Below are 14,295 nucleotides of genomic sequence, written 5' to 3' on the forward strand. Positions count from 1 at the left end.
AAATCATTCTCAGACTGCAAGTCATGTAAACTGTCTAAATCTGTCATCAACCACTCAGTTTCAACTCCAGTGAAGGGATGATTCTCTGTGGTGAGACTGAGTGGACCGCGGGGGAATGGTGTCAAAGGTATATCATAGATCAAGACGGCAGGAATTAAGAGTCGCAATCCTGAGATGTCCGTAGGGAGAGTAGGGAAGATTTATGTGAGGGCAGTTTCAGAGAGGTAAATCAGTGTTACTAATGTAGTGTGTGCTGTGTAATGGGATCAAGAGATGCTCAAGTGGACACTTAAAGCATGTCAACTTCTATTGCCCAGTAGCAAAATTAATGTATTTAACGCAAGAATCTCAAGAACTACAATTCTTGGACGGCCAAGTAAAGAATAGACCCTGTGAGGGGTAATGTGGACAGCGACGAGCACGATAGGTAGAATGGGGTCGCCCAGGTAGTCTAGCACCCTTTTGTGTGAGGTATTCTAGCGAAGTGGTTATGTCTTTGGCTTAGGCGTGGGCAGACATTGAGGCCTTCTGCAATGGCTGGCTATCATTGTTAGAATGGGAGAAACAGTGCCTTAAGTGGGCGGGCTTTGAACTGTGGCTACTTTGACTGATGCAGTGCCCCGGACTGGGCTTCCTGGAAGTTCTTGAAGCCTGCTACAAGAATTATGGCTACAGTAATAGGGGATTCTGGATTCCTCTTGGTCTGAAGCTGGGCTCTTCTGGGAGTTAATCTGCATAATCCACCCTTGCCTACCCTTTTTGAACTGAGTTGTTCGTACCTTGTTCTGTTAAAAGGGTGCAGCAGGGGTATGTCAGGTCAAACAGGGGTTTGTTCTCTTACCAGTTTATGTTTACTTATCTTCTTTGGGCATTAGTTCCCTTTTCATGAGCAGTGTTTCACCTACATGTATTATGGGATAATTAAAAGGAAAGCCTCAAGTGTCGAACAGAGTTGGGTCTAGATGCAGTGATAGAGGAGGTGGAAGTCCAAGTTGGGTGAGAGGGGAGGAACACCCCCATAAAGGCGAGAAAGGTGCATTTAAAAAAAAAAACACAACTTCATGTTACTTTTTCCTATAAACATGCAGTTGGGAACAAATCAACTAGATCCTAACAGACCAATATTGCTGAACAAACAGCTTTCTATAGCAGAACATGATGTAGCATAGCGTACCAAGCCTAATAAAGCATAGCGTTTCAAAGTTGGGAGAAAATAATACAGATAGTGTAAAGTAGCTACCACACAACAACAATATGGCATACTATAGTACGCCAGAGATATAATAATGACAGCATCACAAATAAAAAGCATCTACAAAAGGGAGGAAAATAGTATTGGGTCCCAGAGATGAGCTCAGCATGACGTGGATCTAGAAAAGGACCAGAAATACTCAAAAACCGGGACCATTTTGTGATACATTTGTATCCCAACCATGTCCAGACACAGCACCATCCACGCCGGCCCCCCAAACACACCTTCAGACTTTACTTACTTTCCAATGTCTGTTCCTCTGCGTTTTGGTTGGTAAAATGAGAATGTAGAGTTCTGATGGACAGAAGGGAAGAATTCTTCACTCTTCCTAACCTTAGGCAAATGTATCTGCCTTTTAATCTGGGGGTGTTTCTTGTCTACAGGAAAACATTTGGGAGCCTTTTCTTTTCTTACATGAGCGTAAGCTTTTAACTAATGCATGACTGATCCTTTGAAAGAGATGTGGCTTCCAGAATGCAGAAGTATTTTTGTTCTTGTGTTTTATATAGCATTATCATTTTGCCATATATTTGGTCCCTAGAGCTCTGAGTCACTGCAGCATGCTGGAAACCATGGACAGTTGAGATAGACACAAAAACAGATTTGTTATTGTAGTAACGGCTCGTCCACAATGGACGAGGGGGTGTCGACCCGCCATTATCCTCGCCCATTATGGAGGAGCCTTGCAAGCCCAGTGTAAACATGCATTGTCCCCGCTGCTTTAAGCTGCTGAAGGAGCGCTCCTGGGCTGGTTTGAACTGTCAAATGGAGACGTGGTTTCCCTTTGACAGTTTTTGTTTCACAGTGTGCATGTCCAATAGACCATGCAAGACTGGGAGCATTTTGCTTCTGGAGCCTTGCGTGGCCCATTGGGGAAGCAGGCTGGGTAATTGTCACTTTGAAGGTGGTTGGGCGTGCTCCTGCTCCTCGCTGTACAGTCACAATGTCCACAGCGGTGACATGGTAGCCATCAGGCTCCTGTGCGTATGTGCAGGAAAAAGGGAGTGATCTTTACCTTCTGGTTCTTGTCCATGTGGCACCCGAGCCAGAAGGCTTCCTTGTTTCCAGGAAGGATGGCACGCAGAGAGGATCAGAGTCCGGACCATGGCTCTAGGTAAGACTCAGTTTTTCTGGAGCTTTTCAGTCTGCTTATAGTCACATGCTTTGCATAGGCGGGCTTCTAGTGGTTTGTGCGGTGTATTAAATAATATTTTTTTTTTCATTGAAAAAGGGGCACCAGGAGGGGTGTACCTGGGACACTATTCCCACTCTATGCGTACCCATGATCTTTCACGCGTCGATGTCCTCAAATCGTTTTTTTCCACCACCGAGGTTGGATGCTAAACGTGGATTCTGTCGTCGAACGACTGCCGAGGCTTAGTCTAGGCCTAATCACACCAAAATCCACATCATAGCGTGGAAACGAGAATGACGGTGCAACAGATGAATTCCTAAAGGCGCAACACGTTGAAAAGGTGATCGATGCAGTAGGGAGAGTAGGGATAACATTTCTCAAAATGACCTAAAACTTAGAGAATTCCTTTAACCCCCATTGCAGCTTTACATACACAAATAATATTTAGCTTGCACGTTCACAGCCATCCCAATTGAGAATACTCCCTTTGAAGTTTGCCCATGGTGCAATTCTAAGTTCCCTTGGAAGGACAGTTGTCTTCCAAGGGACCACAACTACTCTGTGTAAGGCCCATAGGCTCTTTCAGCAGAAAACATTAAAGGAGCATCGTAGTAAACAAAAATGGCAGAAACCAGAACAATGTCTCAACCAAGGCCTGCAACGGGCCCACCGGGGACATACCCAAAAACAAAGGGGTTGGAGATTTCGACTGTTACATCGATAGCCAGCCAAAAAAACAACATAAGTCGAAATGTAGAAGTCAAGCTGAGAAAAAAAGACTCTGAAAGACGTTACGTGGAGATACACTGAAAAGGCACAACACAGACTCTCACACATCTGTAGAAGGGAAGGGTACATTATCTTCTGCCATGCAGACGAAGGGCCACAGGACAATGACAATCGGAGGAGGAGCTACAAACACACACAGGACATTCACAAGGAACTCAATGATCTGAGGAGATATTTTCAAATCCCCTAGGTAAAATGGAATCCTTTGTAAACTTTGGAACAAGATACCCACTGAGAGGAAGGGGAAGTCTTTCTTGACGTTGCAGCAAAAAAGCAAAGATGGTTCCTCAACCAATATAAGTGATACAGGGTGAGGAAGACATAGCAGAGGAAGTGGAGTTCCACTCTGAGGAGATTATTAAAGAGGAGGATGGTAACATAGAAATTATCTCGATAAGTACACCCTTCCATCCCCAGAGATGACAGAACCTCCTACTTCATCCTCCCCTATGAAGGACCAAGTCATATGTACCGATCTACTGAAGAGAGCAGCAACAATGTTTGCCATACAAATAGAGGAACCACAGGAAGGGTCTGACTTCATTGACGGCGTCCTCAAGGAAAGGAAGTCTGCATCACAGGCTATACCTTTTTTGAAAGCGTAGTAAAGAGAACTGCGCCATCTCTTGCAAACCCAGTACAGACCAGGCACATTAACCCTAGAATTGAGAAAATATATATATCGGCACCTACTGACCCCTGTTTGCATAAGGGGCCAGTACAAAATGGTTTCCCTAGTAGCACCTTAAACAAGAAAAGGAGTTTGGGCACCTCTTTCTACAAGTGATTTCCCGCCAGGTAAAGAAAGTAAAAAGATCTTTGCTTTGAGTAGGAGAATAGCAACATCTGACTCACACGAAATTAGAATTGCTAACGCAACACCTCTCATAGCAATGTATGATAGAGATCAATGGGACGAGATAGAAGAACTCTCTGATCAAGAAGCAGAAGCTACTAGATGAGCAACTTTAAGAGTAACTGAGGGAAAAAATAACTCAAATTCAGTGATTTAAATACTCACTGGATGCCGGAGACGACAGGCAGAATTATTCTAGGGGCAACAATTTTAAAGAGACCTGCTTGGCCGCTCAGGGTTCACACCAGAGATGCAGGCCACCCTCCTAGTCAAACCTGTCGAGGATGACTGTCTGTTCGGCACAGCCATAGACAAAGCTCCCTAAATAGCCTCATCCAGATGTCAGGGAGATCCTCCCCACAGAGGTGAAATGTTGATGGCAGGTGCCACTTTCGAACACAGTCCTACGCCACACCAAGCCAACACCACTCACACCAGGATAGCTACACTTTTTTTCTTTTTTTTGGTCCATGATTCAAAAATAGAACCTTTACAAAATATATTTGACAACATATATAACACAATTGAAAATTATCTTCATGGTTATTTAAACATCAACATACTTAAAAATAAACAAATATAAAAAGTTTAAAACAAGAGAAACCAAATGTTATGAGCAAGGGATCAATAGAAATCATGATGTGCCAATTCTTTTTCTATATGTTTACAGAAGCCAACTAAGGCATATATCATCGGCCTATGATTCCCATGGATCATTCTTGCCCATAGTGAATCGAAGCAATCTTCATACTCTGTTTACAAATTTCATCAACATATTAGTTCTCTTGATTTTAAAATGAGGACAGCATAACATTTTATGTTTCAACGTTTCAGTCGGTTCTTCGCATGAGGGGAAACAACATTTTTCATTCATCGTAACATCTTTTACTTTATTCCAATGTTTGGGCCTTTCACGCCTGTGATATAGATTAAATTTGAACCACATATAGGACTTTCCAAAGTGATTACAGGGGAAGGACTCAATATAATTGTATCTAGGAACTCGTTTTTTGGTATGAATGGAATATTCAGTGTATGTTTTATATTTCTGTATTTGTGAGAGTTTTGCACCAGTCGTACTCATAGCTCCACTTTTCAAAGCGGGTGGTTACTCACCCGTGCATCATTTCCACAGGGGTAGTGCATGTGGCAGAGGGCTAGTCTCGAGAAGCACAGCCCCAGCCAATAAATGACTGCCCAGTAACAGTCCCATCATACAAGTGGATCTTAAGTACAGTGAAGAAAGGGTACTGCATCGAGCTATTAAGAAAACCATGCAGTCTCCAACCCAAAAGGGGAAGCATTCCTTCGGAACACCTAAAGGTTTTACTGGAGGAAATACAAGAACTCTTATGAAAGGGAGTGATAGAAGAACTACCAGCAAATCAGGAAACCACAGGAAGATGCTCTGTTTATTTTCTGGTACCAAAAAAGGATGAAACTATGAGACCATTCCTAGATTTAAGATCAGCAAACAAGTGTGAAACCTCAGAAATTCAGGATGACATCACTACAAGAAGTCATACCCCTACTAAAAGAGGCACATTTTATGGGAACACTGGATTTGAAAGATGCATACTTTCATATTTCAATGTTCCAAAGTCACAGAAAATACCTCAGATTCAAATTACTAAGCAACCACTACCAATTCAAGGTACTTCCTTTTGGAATTGTGTCAGCACCTTGTGTATTCACCAAGGTGCTTGCAGTGTTCGCGGCACACCTACGCCGCGGGTCGTAGCAGTATACCGCTACTAGATGATTGGCACGTAATGGGAAGGGATGCACAAGAGTGCCTAGCGCACACGGTGCAGACTGTATACATGTTACATAGGCATGGCTTCTCATTCGATGAGAAAAAGTTAAATCTCACCCCAAGCAAAGAGAAGGTTTTCCTCTGGGCAGTTCTAAATACTCAAACAGCCACAGCATAACCAACACCGGAAAGAGTGCAGGCTTTACACACACTCATTCCCCTTGTCAAGCCAGGTCAGATACTATCAATCAGAAAAATTATGAGATTTGCATGCATGATGGCATCCTGCATATTCATAATACCCTGTGCACACCTAAGAATGTGAATAATACAATGGTGGCTGGCGGTGAAACAATGGTCACAAACAGTTCAGTGGGAGGATCTAGTGATAGTCTCGCAAACAGTTAACTAAAGCCTTCTTTGGGGGTCACCAAGCAATATGGGCATCGGAAAACCTTTTGTGTCCCCGCAGCCACAAATAACAATAACGGATGCATAAGTGGCAGAATGGGGGGGCACATTGCCTACACCTTGCTGCACTGGGGAAATGGAAAGCAAAACAAAAAACATAGCACATAAACTGGATGAAAATGCTAGTAATAAATATGGCACTGCTCTTCTTCCAAAACATTTTAGTGGGAAAGAACATCCTCATACAAACAGGCGTCGGAACTGCAATGTTCTGTATCAACAAACAGGGCAGAAGTTATTCAAAATAGCTAGCCACCGTGGCACAAAACATTTGGCAGTTGTGCATACAAAGGGACATATCCATACAAGCACACCAAACCCCAGGTCACAACTGTCTAGAAGACTCAATGAGCTGAGTCTTAATACCAGGTCACAAGTGGGTACTCATCCCCAATACACTCTAATGATCTTTGGGACATGGGGTCACCCAACAGTAGAGTTGTTCACAACAAAAGAAAACAAAAAATGACAAATCTTTGCATCCAGGTTCCCTCAGCCGGGTTCCCTGGACAACGCTCTATGGATGAGTTGGTCAGGGATATTTGCATATGCTTTTCTCTGTGACATCACTTATCCGGAAAATAATTCACAAAATGCACAAAGAGCTTAACCATGATACACGTTGCACCAATGTGGGAAGACAGCCATGGTACTCGCACCTAATGCACATGTCTCTGCACCCACCTATTTAGCGTCATCCAATACAAGACCTATTAACACCAGAACAACCAGGTGACATCCTGAGATGACCAATTTAGCAGCCTGACATCCATGGATGGCCTCTCATGGACTATGCCTGAATGATGACAAGACAGAGATCATCATCCTGGTTACACAACTATCGTTAAAGAAACTAAGCCCAAATTATTCTTCCTTTAGCGTCGACAATAACATTATTTCAACTGCTAAGGAAGTAAAAACATTAGGTTTTTACTTGGATTCTGCCTTAACGTTTAACAAACAGGTAAACACGTTGTCCTCGGCCACAGCCTATACCTGTAAATTAATCAGAGCGGGCAGAGCCTTCCTCTCCAACGACAGCTGTATCACCCTTGCTAGAGCTCTTATATTATCAAGACTGGATTACTGCAATGCATGTACATTGGGGCGAGCAAGCAAACCACTAATAAAATCCAACTCCTGCAAAACAACGCCCTTAGAGCCGCGCTCGGAATTGCCAGGAGAGACCATATCTCGGACACCAGAAGAGCTTACAACTGGCTGTCGACAATGGACAAAATAAAACTTAGTCGCCTCCCTTACACATAAATGCGTAAACAAAGCGGCCCGTGATATCTTATGGACAGAATCATCACTAAATCTGAAACAAGACTAACCAGACAGTCAAATACTAATTGCCTCCTGACCCCTAGATTCAAACTGGCCAAAGTGGGAGGCAACAGCTTCCAGGTCAAGGCTACCCAACTATGGAATTCACTCCCTACCCTACTCAGACTAGAACCATCCTTCAGAAAATTTCGCCACATCCTTATAAAAATGTTCAAAGACTCTGATGGCTAAGCGTGATTTTGGCGTTCGCCCTCTTCACCTAGAACTTACCCTCCTCTACTCCGGACCCCACTCGGTATGCCGCTTGCAAAGATTTTGCATATATTCATTTTGTATATAATGTATAAATATTCTCTGTAAATATGTAAATTGTAAAAATTGTAGAAGTGCATTTTGTATATAATGCATATTGTATTGTATATTACGTACAACTAAGCTGTGAGCAATCTTATATGATGCGCCCGACTACCTGTGGTTTTGGTGCGCAATACAAGTAATAAACTAAACTAAACTAAACTGAGGTCATAGAGTTTGGTCATGTACAACTCCCCACAAAGTGTATGAATATCATTAATTAAGTAAGGAAAACTTACACAAGACATTGCTACTTCAAGAAATTGAAAAGATTTGTGTTCTGGATGTGTGCAGGACAGTAATGTACTACCTTGAAAAGACTTAAAGACATATGAAAGACACAAACATGGTTTCCATGGCAAAGGGGAGAGAAGGGGCAAGCAGTCACCAAGGCAACTATTGCTAGGTGTATTGCTTAATTTATAAAGATGTGCAATTCCATAGCTAACAAATTGTCATGATGCCTACCCCCGGGGACCCAGACCAAGTCCAGAAACCCCGGAAGCAGGCATCAAGTTACCCCAAGCAAGCCCAACAACCCCCGCTAGGGGCTATTTGGGTGCAGTCCTGGCGCCTATGGTGCCAGGCTCATATGGAGAGTCAGTCCTGGCGCCATAGGCGCCAGGCTCATAGATTAAAACGTACCTGATGCAGACCATGCTGCAAACATAGCTGAAGCAGACCATGCTGCAAACTTACCTGATGCAGACCATGCTGCAAGAGCTCCAAGCCAAACGAGGCTTGGAAGGGACTATTTTACCTAGGGACTATTTTTTTACTCCGGTTGGGCTGAGGAGGAATACTTACCTGGGACTACTTTGGAGGCTATTTAAACCACTCCGAAGAGCAGCACACGCTTCGTGTTATTCTGCATCCAGCAGCGTAACGCTCACCGTGCCTGCAAGTCTGCATCCAGTCTTCTGCCACGCCCGCCTCGAGTTTGGAGCTCCTAGAAAAAGGGAGAAAGAAGGGGAAAAGGTTAGAACAAGAGCAATACCTTTGATCCTTACCTGAATTCCCGATCCATCGCGCCTTCGGGCTGGAAGAAAGAAGTTATTTTATGCGCGTCGCCTCGCCTGCTGCAGCGCCGCGCTGAACTCACCGGCCTTCGCAGCATCTCCACATTTCACTGCATCCTCCTGCATGTTACCGCCGCACTCCGGCACCTAAGGAAAAGACAAGAACAGCAAGGTGAGCCAAGGGAATACACAGAGGAATACCCCCCATAGACTTACCTGATTTTTACCAATGGGGGTACTATTCTTCTTCACGGGTCGGCGCAGCTTCACTGCATCCTAGCCGAACCCCGGCCCCTAAGGGGAAACAAAAGGACAGCAAGGTGAAACAAGGGACTAAAAAGGGGAACCCACCTCACCACAAAAGACTTACTTGATTTTACCGCCAGAGGTATTATCCCCCGAGACTTCATACTTTCTCTCAGCACCTGAATAAGGGAGAAAGCAACAGGTTACATATGGACATTATTTTATCGAACTGTGTTGGATAATACAAATCCTTACCAGAACATTACCGGTTGCCACAAGGAACTCTTCAGTAGGGTCAAGCTGCAACCTGCAAGGAATCGGACAAGAGTGAAAGTCAGGCATTCATCTTACGAACTACATACTTACAGCGTCTTGCTGGGAATATCGGAGTCAATATTGTCCTGGAACTCACCAATTCCTTCGAGCCAATGAAGCAACTGGTTATGTACGCGCCCCTGCGCTGAATGCAGAATGGAGAGCTCATCTTTTCAAATCATCAGGTGAGACTATAAGAGGGAACATCCAAGGTGATCAGTGGGGAGAACAGCGTGGTGTGGGGATTTACGCTCAACTCCACGGGTGGTTAATTTCCTTTCTCCACTTGCAGAAGATTATTCCTACGGGCCAAGCAAACAAAGCTAGGTGGGCCAGTCCAGTCCGTCATCTCTGCCCTACGCGTCACATTGGTGGAGACCGCAGCAGTCCAGTCCAGATCGACGCCTCTGTGGGAGCCAGGTGAGCGTAACACAAATCATACCATGTACACCAAGGGCTCATTGCACAAGAAGCACGTTAGCAACCCTTAATTTTCTGGCAAATGTCCTGCTGGAAGCCATTTGCAAAGCAGCAACGTGAAGTTCAGTCCGTACCTTCACAAAACACTATTCTGTAGACACACGATCAAAATCAGAACCACAAGGGTGTCAAGCAATATTAAAATGTATTCTCTACCAGCCCATGAGCTCTTTGGTTGTACAATGTTTCCTCGTAGCAATTTGCGCAAGGCCCATTTCTTCAAATGTCTTTTTTTTAACACATTTCACTGCAAATACCCCACCTTAATAAATGGCAAAACCCAACCCCCCATCTACATTTGGTTTGAAATGTGTTTAAAAAAAAAGGGGGGAAGGGCATGAACGAGCTCTCCCACTCCCATCACAAAATATTGCTTGCTATTCGATGCAAAGCATGTGAATCCAAGCAGATTCACAAGATACAGAAGATAAATATTACTTACCAGTAACCTTCTTTCTATAGCTTTGTATCTGCTTAGAATAACATGCGCCCACCCATCCTCCCCACGCAGGAGCAGAAAGGTACATACACACATAATGAGGGAGACCACATTCTTCACATGTCGGAAAACAATCTGAGGATAGTGTGACAGGTACACCCCTGTCGATGCCCCTTTGACAGTGTTATTGCCCCACCCCTGTCCCCCACTTCAACCCCAAAACCAGTGGCCCGGCACACACCCACACCACTACATATCCATGCAACAGCCACTTACTCATTTACAGAGCATTCACTTGGGCACCACTCATTTACAGAGCATTCACTTGGGCACCAATACACCATGCACTTGTTTGTTCATATGCAGAACCAGCACCCACCCGTGCATCATACACTAACTAACTCATTCATTTATTTCTTGGCTTTGTTCTCACACTTCTTGGTTTTCGTTTCACGGTTAACTATACCAAGGGGACTGTCTCCCTTACCCTGACCTTTCCCAAGCTTTTTAAAACAGTTCACAATGCCAGGGGGAATGTCTCCCTTCCGTTGGTCTTTCTCATATATTCTGGTCGATGTGGGATCCAGACCTGTATCACAGTTCCTAAAGTGATTTGTTTTGGCAGACCTGGTTCACTACCCTGCCAGGTACCTCCACGAAGAAGACGATTACTGATGCTTCTTAAGGTGTGGGTCCAAGACCTGCTCTCTTCTTTGTATTTCACTCCTGATAGACCTGGTTTACTCTCCTGCCAGCTATTATTATTATTATTATTATTATTATTATTATTATTATTATTATTATTAAACGTATTCCTCTGTGTTCTATTTGGGTCTCAGACCCTTAGTTTAAGGTTTCTCTAGCCCCCTTCTCTGACCCCAACAGCCCATGGGCCTTCTAGGTCTCTGTCGCGCCTCAATCGGCAGTCAAAGGCAGTTCTGATGTCTTATTTTGCTTCTCTTGCTCTCCTATGGCTTCCGCAGTACCTACAGCGGCTCAGCAGTGTTTTGTTCTGGGCGGGCTGCGCGTCTCTGCACGACTGCGCTGTCTGGCGGCTTTCCAAGCTCTCCAGTTGGCCTGCGTTTAGCGGCCCGGGTCGGGACGCCTCAGTTCCTCTCCTCTCATCCCGGACAGCATCCTCTCCTTCTCTCCACGCTGGACATCTCTCCAGCTTGCGGTTTCTCCTGGGAGGGTTTGACAGCACAGTAAGTCCTTTCTTTGTCTTTATTCAGAATGGGCAATGACATCTAGACCGCTCATTTCGGTTCCAAAGGGAATTCGTTATGGCTCTGCTCCTCCTCATCTCAGTACTTCTTAATGAAGTCATAGTCAAGTCATCCTTCCTCTTCCTCGTCTCAATGATTGTGGTCTCATCAACTTCACAGACATACATGGGAGAGTGTAATATGGAGGTGTGTGGCATGGGACAAGGGGGCATGCAGGGGTTTGGTGAAGTTCTGGAAGTGGGGGATGGCAAGTGGACCTCGCAGACCGAGAGGAGGTAAAGGAAGTGGGTGGAAGGTGAGGGGTGTTGCACCACATTTTCCCGAGACTGCCCCCTTCGTCCCTAGAGGGGGGTCTCTCCACATGAGATCCTCCCGCTGAGTACCCCCCGCAGGGGGGCACCATCAACTCCCTGGCCTCACAGGAAGGGGATCCCCCTTAGGGAGAAGTGATGACATCTTGTGATTTGTCACATTAGATAGCAAATGCATGGGAAGGATCACTATAGGAGCCGTCTCCAGTTCATGAATTGTCTCTTAAGTGCTACAAGTAACAATACACAATTGCAGTCTAGTCAGAGGGGAGATGAAACTATAGAGCCAGGGAATTTTTGGTCAGTCACCTGAAAAATGTACATTACTTGCAAACATTTGTCCAAAGGAGTAAGGCACATCTGGTTGGTCAGAGACGAGTCTAATAATACTTGCTCCCATGTCCTGAACAAGTTACGTTGGTGAAATGGCACAACAGAATTGTTTGTTTTCCTGGATGGTTAATGTGTTGAACCTGTGCTTGGATATGACATAACCCACATTTGGGGTTGTGTTGGCGCTCTGAGCCTAATTTGATTCAAGACTTGGCAATGGGAGAGGCATAGAAATTGTTAAATGTGGTCAGGTGGGATACCAAAATGCATGTTTGAAATACTGGTCTTCTTTCCCATTGCTAAATTTGAAAAACATCGTCCGGAAGGTGCATTAGGCAACATTTTGAAAACTTGGTCTAAACGAAGATTAGCTCCAGATGAACTTGGAGACTTACTGGTGATGCAACATTTTATGTGAAAAGGAAGAATAAATCGATCTTGTGTCCCTCTTCTGCAGTCTCACTTTCATTCTTGTCGTTTGTATTAATTCTCCCCTCACGTCCCCCCTCCCACTACCCCTCTTCCCTTCAGGTTCTTGCTGCCGCTATTCCGATCAAAGTTTGATCCCTGTGCTTTTGTTCTGTTTGAAACTTGACCTGAATTCTCTTCTCTTGTAACTACAGGGTCGGACGCTGTTGCACTGGGCCTGTGATCGTGGACACCATGAACTAGTCTCTGTGCTGCTACAACATAAAGCTGACATCAACAGCCAGGTAAGGTGCTGTTATTAAGGTGTTAGTTTCAAAATGATGGCTCTTCGGCTAGCTGTTTAATTATAACAGTCTGAAAGAGAAGCTTTTTCTATTGCCCATGAAGAGTAAAGACACAAAGCAGTGGTGCTGGTCATCCATGCTATTGTATCTCCACAAATTCAGCTGCTGTTGTTTGTTAATGGGCCTGAGAGAGCATTGGAGGCACCTCTGTTGTGGTCTTGGTATTTGGAGAATAGAAATAGGGTTGCCTGATTAGGTCTTGACCTTACATGCTCTCATAACATTTTTAAACAAAAATAAATGATCAAGACCTGTGGAGCATTGAGTGTGAAGACCTCCTCTTTCTGTTACTTGTTCATTTATTGAATTTAGTTAGAAAAGGTTCCCACTTTACAACACCATATAAAAAATATAGCATATCTATATAAAAACACATTAATTCATTCAACTAAATCCATGGATACCTCTCATCCATACACATATGCTTTTCGCCATGAAGTGGTGCACCTACGCAAGTACCCGCTGGGGGAAGGTCCCTGGTACCAAATGGGACTGAATTGATTTCACAGAGAGCACTGCATGAGTACATTTTCATCTTCTCCCTCTGGCAAAACGGTGGAGCAAGATGAGAGGATTCTCTTGATATTGATATTTTATTTCTATCGCGCTCGTACACAAGTGTTTCAGAGCGCGACAAGGTAAGGCAAGGGAGGGGAACAGGGGAGAACAAAACAGCGATCTTACTAGGCCCAGTGACATTGAAAACATGCAAGTGCATGGGAAAGGTGGAGGCGAAAAGTGCTTGGAAGGAGGGAGAAGTGGAAAGTGCGAAGCAGAGGAGAAACAGATAAATAACAATAAATAATAAAGGCAACAAACAGTGGTAGTTCAGCCAGCAATTTGCAAGTGCTAGGTTTAAGGCAGCAGACAGGGTAGGTCGATAAGTACAGGATGAAAAAGGAGCGGGCTGTATGGGCACAGATACAGACCCCAGTGCAAGGAGTGGCCCGGAGGCAGTGCGGGAGGGTGGCGGGGTGAGCAGGTACCTGGGCCCGGAGGACAGAGGGTGGCCAGGTGCACGGTGCCAAGAGAGAACAGATCAGCAGGAGAGAGGGGCAGCGAAGGCAGACGAAAAGAGGAAGGTCTTGAGGTGCTTCCGGACCCAGAGATAGTTCTCCTCAATTTTTAGATTGGCAGGGAGGCTGTTCCAGCGGGAGGCCCCAGCCGAAGACAGAGATCTACCCCCAGCTCGTTTCTTTGAAAAACAACTGACCCTGAGGGAGTTAGAGTTAGAGGTAGAGGAGCAAAGA

The 14,295-nt window shown here is 44.7% G+C and overlaps 1 protein-coding gene across 1 annotated transcript in view; it reads left to right on the forward strand.

Annotated features, from left to right (window-relative positions):
• Positions 1-14,295, forward strand: part of ACBD6 (acyl-CoA binding domain containing 6) — a 1,145,790-nt gene that overhangs the window by 695,789 nt on the left and 435,706 nt on the right. Inside the window, exon 6 of the mRNA XM_069641451.1 lies at positions 12,896-12,985. Coding sequence (XP_069497552.1) covers positions 12,896-12,985 — 90 coding nt within the window. The remainder of the gene's footprint in view (positions 1-12,895; positions 12,986-14,295) is intronic.

This window comes from Ambystoma mexicanum, chromosome 1q (genome assembly GCF_040938575.1).
Source record: "Ambystoma mexicanum isolate Mex_15411 chromosome 1q, UKY_AmexF1_1, whole genome shotgun sequence".
NCBI lineage: Eukaryota > Metazoa > Chordata > Amphibia > Caudata > Ambystomatidae > Ambystoma > Ambystoma mexicanum.